General features: G+C 41.1%; 1 protein-coding gene across 1 annotated transcript in view; it reads left to right on the top strand.

Annotated features, from left to right (window-relative positions):
• The window catches only part of LOC141075953 (large neutral amino acids transporter small subunit 3-like), a 292,296-nt gene that overhangs the window by 100,506 nt on the left and 178,162 nt on the right, over nucleotides 1–13,628 (top strand). Inside the window, exon 3 of the mRNA XM_073563148.1 lies at nucleotides 8,114–8,333. Coding sequence (XP_073419249.1) covers nucleotides 8,114–8,333 — 220 coding nt within the window. The remainder of the gene's footprint in view (nucleotides 1–8,113; nucleotides 8,334–13,628) is intronic.

Below are 13,628 nucleotides of genomic sequence, written 5' to 3'. Positions count from 1 at the left end.
CTTAGTTGATTGGAAAGGTTTTGGTCCCGAGGAGAGGTCTTGGGAACCCCGGCAAAACATCCAGGCTCCCCGCATTCTTGCCAGGTTCCTTGCCAGTCTCAAGAAGAGGGGGCGTAAAGAGGGGGGTACTGTTACATCACCTGCTGCCACGCTCCCCGCTGCTCCTCCTGTGCCGCTCGTGGCCGCGTCCTCTGCTCCGCCTCACGAGCGCCGGCGCGCTCTCCTCTCCCGGCGCGCTCCCGGTAGGCGCGCGCATCCTCCTGCGTCCTCTCCTCCGCCGCCCGCTGCCGGCCTTCTGTGCCCGCCGGGTGCGCCTGCGCACTGCGCGCCACTAATCCTGCTTTCACTGCTCCACCCCCTGTCCCCTCCTGACCCGGAAGCGCTGCTTGCCGCCCTATATCTAGCAGTTCCGCCTCCTGCTCGGTGCCTGACTATCCATTGTGCCTAGCACGGCTTATTCAGGTCCCCTCTGCTCTGCACTTCTCCTGCCTAGCGCCTTGTCCTGTTTCCTCTGTGCCCAGTCTCCCCTTGTGATTGCTCCTTCTGTTTTGTTTCCCTAGTGTCTGCTTCGTCACCGGTCTCCAGCTCCCGCCGCAGGGTCTACCTCTGTCTGCCTGGATCCGTACCTGCCTAACCTAACCTTGTGGCTATCCCTGTTCTCTCCCTACTGTGTCCCCGGGTACCAGCTTCCGCGGCGATAGTCTCTCCGAGGCTTGTCCCAGACGCTCCCTGTATAGGGGGTGGTCCACTTGGCCAGCTCGCCTCGAGGAGGTTCGTCGTCGCGGTCCTGCGGGTTCACTTCCGGTTCCCCTCAGTTCTCCAGCATAACAAACTGCCCCAGAGCAGACCCCAAAGCAATAGGCAGCCCCCAACATATAATGACGGTGAAGCAAGATGAAAACACTAACACAGATAGAAAGATAGGTTGAGCAAACGATGGGGCCCAAGCTAACTAAAAAGGACAGGATAGAAAAGCTGCTGTCTGCAATCCGTAAAAAACCATACCAAAAAATGTCCCAACCGTCTGATAGGAAAAATAGGCCCTGAAGTCGCTAGGACTTCAAAAAGACTATATCAGCACTCAGGTAAATTCTGAAGACAGAGCAAAGAGACAAACTGATCAGAGACAAAAATGGAACTCAGCACACCCCCGACCGGGGATGGCTGAACTCCAAAAAACAAGGTAAACAAAACAAAACTAATAAGTTCAATAGCAGAGCAAAAACTTATCTTTGGGAAGCAGGAATCAGACTAGTCTCCAAGAATCCAGCAGAGAAATCACCAGCGACTCAGAAGGGCGTCGGCTGCCTTATATCCAGTCAGAATTTCCTGTTACCCAGTCATCATCTACCAGATCAGGTGTTTGGTAATCAGCCTCACTACCTTCCTGCACCAGAAGAGGGAGTTCATCAGACATCGACGGTGAAGGGGAAAATGAACTCACAACAGCAGACACCCCCTTTTCTGTATCAACAACACTGGGCTGTCTGGGTTCCTCCATCCGCACTGGTGGGTCCTCCTCCCTAGTGAGGACATCAGGGGGCACTTTCTGTATATGTCTTTCCCTAAGGCGTCTATCCACCTGGATGGCAAGGGACATGGCAGCCTCCAGCGACCTGGGGGCGGCGTACTGCACCAGAGTATCCTGCAACTTTGGAGACAAACCCTGTACAAATTGACTCCTAAGTGCTGCGTCATTCCACTGAGTATTAGTGGCCCATCTCCTAAACTCAGAGCAGTACTCCTCAGCGACCCGGCTCCCTGTTTACACCTACGGATTCGGGATTCCGCCAGGGTAACGCCATCAGGATCCCCATGCACAAGCGCCAAAGCCGCAAAGAACTCGTCCACGGACTCTAAAGATGGAGAATCGTCCGGTAGGGAGAAGGCCCAGGATTGAGAAGGAACATAATGATTCCCACCCGTTGCTCTTCACTCCCTGATGAACTAGGGCGCAGCCTGAAATACAATTTACAGGCTTGTTGAAACACCAAGAATTGATCTCTCCCTCCAGAAAATCTGTCAGGGAGGGATATCTTGCGTTCTGGCTGAGCCTGTCTCTGAACCAAGCCCCCAAAGCCCACCAACTGCTGCAGTTGCTGCACTAACTCATCGCGCAGCCCCCTAATCTCATCAGTAAGGGTCTGCAGCATTTGGGCAAAGGTCTGAACTGGGTCCATGGCTCAGCAGAAAAAAGTTGTGGTTGGTGATAATGTCACGTGGATCCGTCCTGTGTGACACGGCTCGCAGGCCGGTAACTAAAACGACAAGGGAAGGGAAACAGTTACAACGGTGGGCCCTGCAATAGGGAAAGGGGACGTGGAGACGTCCTGCACTCCCCTGAGTCAGTGTCCCTAACGCTCCTAGCGTTCCCTATGCTGGTTCCGCACAGGGCGCCGATCAGGAACCTGTCGCCATAGCACACCCTACATCTATCCCTTGCTATGGAGCTGGGTGGTGCAGGCACTGGCCTCACCGTGGTACTAATGCACACTAAGGAAAAACACAAACGGGGAAACACAACGTAGCTTTACATAGTCCACCACCAGAATGCAGCTCTCCTCCAGAATCGCTGCCACCAGGCTCTGTCAGAGCTACAAGGAAATCCCCTATGACTCCTTCCACACCAAGGCTAAGACAATGCTGCAAGGAGCGCTCTCCAGCTCCTTCCTCCACCAAAGATGGTTGAAATGAACACTATCACCAACACTGATTGCAACACCTGTGACTCTTTTATAGCAGAGCCAGCAATCACACCTGCATAATAATCATATGCACTTAACTAAAGAAACTAGAGTGCAATGACACTCACCACCACCATGGGAAAACTTAGAACAAACGACACCACAGTGCAATAATAATCCTAATGGCCATCGGGGGCAAAAACCAACCTTAAGCACAGCTTAAGAAAAAAACGGTTACCTGTGCTTTTTATCAGTCCTGATCCAGCATGGATCATGACACTTAAGCCATTAGTGTTCCTACTAATTAAATATGGCATTATAATAATATATTTTAATTTATTGTTGTATATTTAATAAAATTGCAATTTATTATAAAAATTATTTTTGGTTTTTGTGTTTTATCTGTTTACTCCTTCTCTTGCTGTAGATTGTGGAGTGGCAGTAATTGGTTTTAAGGTCACAGTGCATGAAGAACCAGCCATAGCAGCCACAAAGGAGTGTTTGTGATGTCTGGAAATCCAAGCAAATAATTAACATGAAGCTTGAAAATAATACTAAACCTTTTGTGCTACTGGTTGGGAAAGTCCAGATGGATTACAAAGTAGGTCCTGCGGGATGTAGACTAAACAAGTATTTTATTGTTAAAAAAGTTGTTGAAAAGTATGAAAAAATTCTTTATTTCCCTTGACTTCATGTTGACCACAAAACATTGGTTCATCTGTAGTAATATTGAGCAGAGGTGCAAGCAAGTCTCACTTCAATGTTTCTTAAAGGGTTATTCCCACAACACAACATATAGCTCATGGTCAGGTAGCAGAGCTGTTTGCTATTACGAGCACTAATATAGTCCTTAAAATGAACCAGAATAGTGTATACGTTAATTAATTCCAAATTGCAATAGGACATAAGCTACAATTCATCCTTAGTTTTGGATAAAATATATTTATAAAGTGGGAATAAACAGAAAGGGGGTTATTTTGCTTATGATAAAGCTTGTGATGACGGCACAGCAGAACCAAGTGGATAATATTTGAACTGTTCTGGAAGCTGATTTGGATTTCCACATTGATTTATCAGCCTGCTTCCAGCAAAGCTCTACTGTCCTGCTGTGCCTCCTCTATGGATATTCAGCTAATACTGCCGTCATCTACTACAATTTTGTGTCCACCTAAAAAAGACAGACATCACTAGAAAGGAGGCCAAAATAAATCTAAAGCTTGCCTCATTATACTGAATGGCTCTGTTGGAGCGTTTGTCTGAATGCTGTTTTTTTTATTCATACAGAAAACCTTATACGGAGCACTGTATAAATAAATATATGCAGAGTTTACATTATGGCCCTGATTCATCAAGGTGGCATAAAACACCTTGAAATGTTACACATTGTTTGCTCAAAGTTGAACAGCCAAGCTACACCTGACGCCAGATACTTGCAGTAAAACCACAAATGTCACTCTTTGGATGAGTACAGAAGGAGATAAAGTCACCTATTTGATCTTCTCCTATATGCATCTATACAGTGATATTTGCTATTTTACTGTATTTATTTGTTAGCTGGCTTCAATCACAGCTCACTTGCGCATTCACAAGAGAGTTTTAAATATTCCTTGTGTGGGTACAGCAGAGTTAAGCACGTCACAACAAATCTCTGGTTGATGCCAGAAGCTAATAAACACAGTAAAGCCACACATTCTGCTGTATGGATGCAGGAAGATCAAATTGGTGATTTTATCTCTTGCTATATGCATCTGAAAAAAGACAGAATTTGAGGTTTAACTACCTGTATCTGTTATCTTGCATCAAGCACAACTCAGCTAGGCTCCGCTCTGCTGTCCTTCTTTGTGGAAGTGCAGCTGAGCTTTGCTTGATGCTGCTAAAAGATACATGTAGTAAAACTGCAAATGCTGTATTTTATCTGCATTCAGCAGAAGATCAAATAATGGTAATAAGAGGTAGTAAAAGTGTAGATTGCCATAGTGTGTTTGTGTTTATAAACATAGAACATAATCTATTTAGTGATTAGCTTTAGGATACAATGAATATAAGTAGTGGAAGCACAGAGGAGCCCAGAGCAGGGAAATAACCAACAGCTGAACTGAGTGGGCATGCGGAATTTGGCTGAAACAGAGGATATCAGCTATCTGCACATGAGCAACCTTTACATTTGAAACTACTGTGTGACAGATCCAATGGCAAGAGAGTAAAAAGAGTCTGGAGAAATTGCTTGTCAGATTTAAGCATGAGTTGTATTAGCATACGTTAGTAAATACACTGTATATGTTTAGTACTACTAGATCACATTATCATTTTGAGAATAACTTTTTAAAGAAGTTGTGACTGTGCTGTAAATTTTTGTAAAATCCTCCATAGAGTTCCAGAGATGTGGGCCTATTTATTTGCTGTTTCCAATATGCAAATTTTGGAGGTTTTATATTTTGTGTTGCTCGCAAGGTAATAATATGTAAAGCAGCCTGAAGACACCCCTCCAAACAATCCTGTGGACTATGACCCAGGGCTGTGGAGTCGGTAAGCCAAACCTGCGACTCCGACTCCTCAATTTCCCTTACATCGACTCCGACTCAACGACTCCGACTCCCACATATATTGCTTATATTTAAGTGAAAAATGTATTGTAGTACAATGTGAACATCAGACATTTAATCATTTTTATGATACAATAATCAAGATATTTAGACAGAACATAATATATATTTATTGGAACACAACTTTAGAACAAAAAAACTAATACATTGTGTATTACATATTTACAATTTAATATTGAGTACATATATACAGTAAAGACCAAAAGTTTGGATACACCTTCTCATTCAAAGAGTTTTCTTTATTTTCATGACTATGAAAATTGTAGATTCACTCTGAAGGCATCAAAACTATGAATTAACACATGTGGAATTATATAATTAATAAACAAGTGTGAAACAACTGAAAATATGTCTTATATTCTAGGTTCTTCAAAGTAGCCACCTTTTGCTTTGATTACTGCTTTGCACACTCTTGGCATTCGCTTGATGAGCTTCAAGAGGTAGTCACCGGAAATGGTCTTCCAACAGTCTCAAAGGAGTTCCCAGAGATGCTTAGCACTTGTTGGCCCTTTTGCCTTCACTCTGCGGTCCAGCTCACCCCAAAACATCTCGATTGGGTTCAGGTCTGGTGACAGTGGAGGCCAGGTCATCTGGAGTAGCACCCCATCACTCTCCCTCTTGGTCAAATAGCCCTTATACAGCCTGGAGGTGTGTTTGGGGTCCTTGTCCTGTTGAAAAATAAATGATGGTCCAACTAAACGCAAACCGGATGGAATAGCATGCCGCTGCAAGATGCTGTGGAAGCCATGCTGGTTCAGTATGCCTTCAGTTTTGAATAAATCCCCAACAGTGTCACCAGCAAAGCACCATCACACCTCCTCCTCCATGCTTCACGGTGGGAACCAGGCATGTAGAGTCCATCCATTCACCTTTTCTGCGTCGCACAAAGACACGGTGGTTGGAACCAAAGATCTCAAATTTGGACTCATCAGACCAAAGCACAGGTTTCCACTGGTCTAATGTCCATTCCTTGTGTTCTCCAGCCCAAACAGGTCTCTTCTGCTTGTTGCCTGTCCTTAGCAGTGGCTTCCTAGCAGCTATTTTACCATGAAGGCCTGCTGCACAAAGTCTCCTCTTAACAGTTGTTGTAGAGATGTGTCTTCTGCTAGAACACTGTGTGGCATTGACCTGGTCTCTAATCTGAGCTGCGATTAACCTGCGATTTCTGAGGCTGGTGACTCGGATGAACTTCTCCGTAGTTTCTTCGTAGCGCTTAATGGTTTTTGCCACTGCACTTGGGGACACTTTCAAAGTTTTCCCAATTTTTTGGACTGACTGACCTTCATTTCTTAAATTAATGATGGCCACTCGTTTTTCTTTACTTAGCTGCTTTTTTCTTGCCATAATACAAATTCTAACAGTCTATTCGGTAGGACTATCACCTGTGTATCCACCTGACTTCTGCACAACACAACTGATGGTCCCAACCTCATTTATAAGGCAAGAAATCCCACTTATTAAACCTGACAGGGCACACCTGTGAAGTGAAAACCATTTCCAGTGACTACCTCTTGAAGCTCATTAAGAGAATGCCAATAGTGTGCAAAGCAGTAATCAAAGCAAAAGGTGGCTACTTTGAAGAACCTAGAATATAAGACATATTTTCAGTTGTTTCACACTTTTTTGTTAATTCTATAATTCCACATCTGTTAATTCATAGTTTTGATGCCTTCAGAGTGAATCTACAATTTTCATAGTCATGAAAATAAAGAAAACTCTTTGAATGAGAAGGTGTGCCCAAACTTTTGGTCTGTACTGTGTATATATATATATATAAACACTATGACTTTTCTCAGCTAAGACAAAGCCTAGATCCTCAGGCTACATTCACACCATGGGCGTAGCCAGGATCAAACCTGGGGGGGGCACAACCTCATACTGTTCCGCAGAACCTCATACTGCACACCTCAGCTGCTGCAGAACCTCATACTGCATACCCGTACACTTGAAAATAAAGCCTGCACCTTAAGAAGATGTGGTGATGAATGCAGTCTATTTATTCCAACTATCAATTGAAGTTGATGTGTTACTGAAGACAAGCAATGCCTGTCCTGGGCGTCCTTTTGGGCAGCTATGAGGTGTACCTGTCTGGTGCTAAAGAAAAGGAGTGTTAGTCTGTGTGCTACCTGGCTTTCATTCTTTTTGGTACAGATAAGATATGGATAGACAGATATGGATAGATGGATAGATAGATAGATTGATAGAGCAGATTTCTAATCTGCTTTTGCTATTGAAAACATTATCTATGAGCTCAAAAACCTTTCAGGTGATGCGTTTTTTTAAAAAGCTGATCTGCTTTTGCAGCTGAAAAATGTATCCTCAAAAAACACAGGAAAAACGCTGTGTTGAATGTAGCCTTAGATCAGGAATAGAACAGCCATTTATAGGACATTTCATAACTTTCCCAAATGCCTATGAAAAAATATTCAGCACATTCTGCATTGAATTACTGTACCCAATTTATTATATATTTTAGGAGTCGGAGTCTGTCCATTTTATACCGACTCCGACTCCACCAAAATGAGCACCGACTCCGACTGCACTGCCCTGCTATGACCTTTTGGTAAAGACCATAACAATTAGCACTTTGGGCGCACTAAAAAAGCCCAATATTTTTGGTATTTTATGGTAGATTTTTTTTTTTCTTAAAGATTTAAATTTGGTAGCCATCTGAGCTAATAACAGCTAGTAGAGTGCCAGGTGTTGGACCCCACTTATCTGGTATTGATGGCCAAACCCAAGAATTGATTATCAGGTTTATAAGACTGGAGAATCCCTTTATCATGCTATAATAAACTTTTGTGTGTTATTCTATCAATTTTTCAGAGTCAAACTCATCATCCGATTCATCAGCTTTGTCTGGCAATGAATCATTGTCTGATAATATTAACAACACCTTACCAAAGCCCTGGCTAACATGCACTGCCCAAGAAGAAATGCTCAATTTAGGTTTTACCATTGGCTCCTTTTTGTTGAGCGCAGCAACTCTTCCATTGGGAATTCTGATGGATCGATATGGGCCCCGTCCACTCAGATTGGTGGGAAGGTGAGTGTGCACAAGTTTAGCATTACACGATATGAAGAAACATTTTAAAATATATAAGAAATAAATACTAAGCCTTGTTATTATGATCAGTCATTGCCTTTTATTTATATAGCTTTTAGAGTTGAAAAAAATAAATATTGTATGTCCATAAAAAAAAGGATTTCTAAGATCTAGATAGCAAACCAGTGCAAAGAGGAAGGGCTCATTCATCATTTTCAGCAGTTTGTGATTTAATTCATGCAAATTGTCCAAGTAATATGTCTCCATTTTACACAATGCTGAATATTGCATCAGGCCGAGCCACACAAAGCCAGAACCACAGAGACATACACACTGAAAGCCTCAGATATAACCGCTCAGGCATCCCCATAATGCCTTGCAGCTATCTCATCAAAGGGTATAGTGGCCACTCAAAAGGGATAATCATAAGCTATATAAAAGTTGAAGCAGGGAATGCAGCAGCCATCCTATTATTATTCTGGATCGTAAGACACAATGTTAAAACTCACAGCTCAGCAGTAGGGAGAGAAAGCCATAAAACCTTGGAAAAATATTGCAAGCAATGATGTGTTGTGGAATTGCAGAACTAAAGAAGATGGTCGATGATTAATGCAAAGACTGAATTGATAGGCGAGAGAGAGAGATAAAAGAGCAATAGCAGTGTGTGACTGATCAGTAATAAAGTGAATTGCTGTATTTCAAGTACACTTTTTTGTCATGCACAAGAAAGCAATAAGCCAACACAATATTTTGTAATGAAAAATAATTGAATTACAGTGTCTATCAGAGAAAATTTGCAGCTTATCACAAGTTATTGTACTGAGTTTTTGCAGTACTTGTTCAATCCTTTTGGGGAAGGGCGAAGAACTGTGTAAAAAAAGCAAAAAAAAGCAAAATCCATATAGTTAATTACCACTGTCTAGCTTACAAAATGTGCATGTCAAAAAAAATTATTATTATTTGCACACGTGTTTTAATAGTTAAATTTAACATCCGCACACGCCACACCAAAACGGCAGTCTGTTGCCTACCATTTCTTATTCAGTCTATATTTTTGAAGGGAGGAATGATTGTCGTTAAAAACAGTGATAATAGCTAATTGTACTGTTGTAACAATGTATGGTAAAATAAAGAATTGCAATTTATGAGTTATTGTAAAAGGAAAAAAAACATAGCAGAGCTAAGAATGTGGGAGGGGAGCTGCATGTATACTCAAGGTCAAAATTGTTGGTACCCCTCGTTTAATGACAGAAAAACCCGTAATGGTCACAGAAATAACTTGAATCTGACAAAAGTAATAATAAATTAAAAAATCTTTGAAAATGAACAAATGAAAGTCAGACATTGCTTTTCAACCATGCTTCCACAGAATTAAAAAAAAAAAACTCATGAAATAGGCCTGGACAGAAATGAGAGTACCCCTGAAAATAATGTGACAAAAGGGACATTTTAAATCATGGTGTGTCCACTAATTAGCATCACAGGTGTCTACAATCTTGAAATCAGTGAGTGGGCCTGTATAGAGGGCTACAGGTACTCACTGTGCTGTTTGGTGACATGGTGTGTATCACACTCATCATGGACCAGAGAAAGCGAAGGAAAGAGTTGTCTCAGGAGATTAGAAAGAAAATTGTAGACAAAAATGTTACCATCTCCAAGCAGCTTGATGTTCCTGTGACTACAGTTGCACATATTATTCAGAAATGTAATATCCATGGGACTGTAGCCAGCCTCCCTGGACGTGGCCACAGGAGGAAAATTGATGACAAATCAAAGAGATGGATAATACGAATGGTAACAAAAGAGCCCAGAAAAGCTTCTAAATAGATTAAAGGTGAACTTCAAGCTCAAGGAACATCAGGGCCAGATTGCACCATCCATCGTTGTATGAGCCAAAGTGGACATCATGGAAGACGACCAAGGAGGACACCATTGTTGAAAAAAAAAATCATAAAAAGCCAGCCTGGAATTTGCCAAACTACATGTTAACAAGTCACAAAGCTTCTGGGAGAATGTCCTATGGACAGATGAGAGAAAAATGGAACTTTTTGGCAAGGCACATTAGCTCTATGTTCACAGATGGAAAAATGAAACATATCAAGAAAAGAACACTGTCCCTACTGTCAAACATGGTGGAAGTTCTGTTATGTTCTGGGGGTGCTTTGCTGCATCTGGCACAGGTTGTCTAGAATCTGTGCAGGGCACAATGAAATCTCAAGACTATCAAGGGATTCTATAGAGAAATGTGCTGCCCAGTGTCAGAAAGCTTGGTCTCAGTCACAGGTCATGGGTCTTACAACAGGATAATGACCCAAAACACAAAGCTAAAAACACCCAAGAATGGCTAAGAGGAAAACACTGGATTATTCTGAAGTGGCCTTCTGTAAGCCCTGACCTAAATCCTATTAAGCATCTTTAGAAAAAGCTGAAACATGCCGTCTGGAAAAGGCAACCTTCAAACACGAGACAACTGGAGCAGTTTGCTCTTGAAGAGTGGGTCAAAATACTAGTCGAGAGGTGTAGAAGTCTCATTGACAGTTACAAGAGTCATTTGATTGCAGAGATTGCCTCAAAAGGTTGTGCAACAAAATATTAAGCTAAAGATACCATCATTTCTGTCCACGTCTTTCATGAGTTTTATTTTTTTTTAAATTCTGTGTAAGCATGATTGAAAAGCAATGTCTGACTTTCATTTCTTCATTTTCATAGATTTTTAATTTATTACTATGTTTGTCAGATTCAAGTTATTTCTGTGACCATTGTGGGTTTTTCTGTCATTAAACGAGACATAAACAAGAGGATTGAGAAGGGCAGAGGGATTGAGGAATAATAGCAATTTATCAAAACATGTCCCACCACCTTGAGTCTGTGGAGGTCCCATAATTCTTGCAATTGCTTTTCAATGACCAGAGTCCATGGGCCTATCACCCTGTTTTACATTATTTTAAAAACATTGTTAATGCCTCCTGTGGGGAAGCTGAAGTTTAGGTATCGTTAGACCTTTCAACATGACACTGATCCCAAGCATACCTCAGTGTGCACTAATGATTTTAGAATAAGTCCTTTAAGATTTTGAAATGGTTGTCAAGGTTGTTGGTTGTGAGCACCATAGAAAACCTCTAAATAGTACCAGATTAGCATGTTTAGAAAATATATATTAGCTTAGCCACTCCCTTGTATATATACAATACAGCAGAAATAGGAGTCAAGTAAAGATTTAGGAATACAATTTTTATTTCAAACAAATTAAAAAACATAGAAACACAAACAATGTGATTCAAAGTTTGATCAGAGGTGATAAAAGTGGTGTCAATAGTGCTACTTACTGGATTCTTTCTAGTAATTATTTGTATAAACTTATGTATTGTTGTGCTAGTGCAGCAAATCACTCTGGATAATAGGTAAAGCCCTAACCACAGTCTTGATGATGGCAACTCAGATCTATGCTGACTAAAAGGCTGTCTAGTTTTTCATGTTCTTCCTAAAGAACCGCAAGGCAGAGCAAACTGTAACTTACCTACAAATAGTAAAGTGTGCTGAAAAAAGTAAAGATCCCATAGTGAGTCAAATAAACCACTAAATACAAAATAATGTATAAAGTACATACAGTTAGATAGTATGCCACCTACTTCTCAAAAAGAAACAGAAGAAAAGAAACGGAAATAGCAAAGAGATAAACCCTAGCTGTAATTTCATTGACTGGCTTAAACTACAGCAAAATGGCAGAACATCCAAATGAGACTATCACCAGTAGGAAATGCCAGCAGAGGGAAAGAATATAAAGCCGAATCCGAAAGGTGATAGGGTAGACTAATAAAAACACTTGTGTAATGTTAAACAGACTGCAGCCAGGATAACAGAACCTAAACAGCTGCAGAAGAGGTGTGTCTGCTGTGGCTTGGTGGACAGAGAAGCCAACCACAAGGATTTAAGCCCTGAAGCATGACATGTATTTAGATTATTTATCACAAAAGAGTATTTATTATATGTTAAAAAAGAACAACTGGCATTTGAATAAGGCATTGTAGCACACCAACTGAAGAATACTAGTAAACTGGAAGTCATGGTCCATGAAGAATGAGCTAAGATTCCTCAGAAAAAAAAATGCTGTCAGAAGCTGGTGTCTGGCTATGCATCTTGTGCACATCAGACCATAACAGTCAAAGGTGCTCTACTAAGAACTAAAGTTACTTGTCTTGAAGGGGTTGAAAAATTCTGAGACTGATGTAATTAAAAGTGGAATCTTCTGTTAAATTTGGGAAGACCACCTGATATATTGCTCTATTTAATGGTAATAAGTCTTTTTGCTCAAACTGGCAGTAACCATCAAGTCTTGTATGTCAGAAAACTGACATAAAATGCTTTGAGTCTCTAAATTTTTGCTTAAATGTGAGATTGCGCATCTGAGGTAAACTGGGTGGTGCTGTGGTGGGAGGGGGCATGATGGAGTGTGGCAACCCCCAACTTTTCAAATTCTTGATGAGCAGCAGTGTTGCTTACACCACACGTGTGCCACTTCTGTATTTTACAACCACTCCTGGTTTTGGCTACAAACACTGATGTAAAATACTGAAAGTGTGAACGTGGCCTAAATGAAATAACTCGGGCCTTAGGAACAGATTCCTACTTTTTCCTCATACTTTTACTGACTCTAGACATGTGGTCTTGTGAAGATCCCTATACATAATAACAAACATTTGGTTGAGAGTTCAGGACTGAGAAATGTCAGTGACTGTGTTTATTGCCAGTCTACGGTATTTTTTTAAAGATATGCTTACGGTACTTTCTTACTAACAAAACCCTCAAACAATATCAATTTTTTTTATTGATTATATGTATCAGAAATGTCAACAACCAAAGCACAAAGTACTGGAGAATAATACTAAACAACCTTCATTTATTTAATTCTGTCATACAAACATGGGACGTTTGAGCCACGGTTTATGAAGCACCTTAGCCTTTTTCTTGTAGTTTTCTCCTGCCATTTTTTGATAACGGCCCACTACGATGCATTTTTTTTTCTAATGGAATTAAATAAATTATGTATTTTCATCTTCACTCTTCAGTGCCTTAGATTTCCACTGTTGTGACCAGTAGGAAGTCACGTCAAGTTTTAAATGGAGCGATGTTGGTTTTGACTTAAGTGGTGCATGGGATGTTTGCTATTCTTATGTATTAGAAATGTTCCATGAAATTAGGAATTTGTATCAACTAATATTAGGCAGAAAACATAATGTAATAGCTCCCTTTTTGTTTGTTTCTTTCTTAGAATTTACATTTAAGTAGAGCTTGGAA

This window comes from Dendrobates tinctorius, unplaced genomic scaffold, assembly GCF_039654945.1.
Source record: "Dendrobates tinctorius isolate UK_male_01 unplaced genomic scaffold, ASM3965494v1 ptg000382l, whole genome shotgun sequence".
In the NCBI taxonomy this organism is placed as follows: Eukaryota; Metazoa; Chordata; class Amphibia; order Anura; family Dendrobatidae; genus Dendrobates; species Dendrobates tinctorius.
This window is presented reverse-complemented; position numbering and strand designations above follow the sequence as displayed.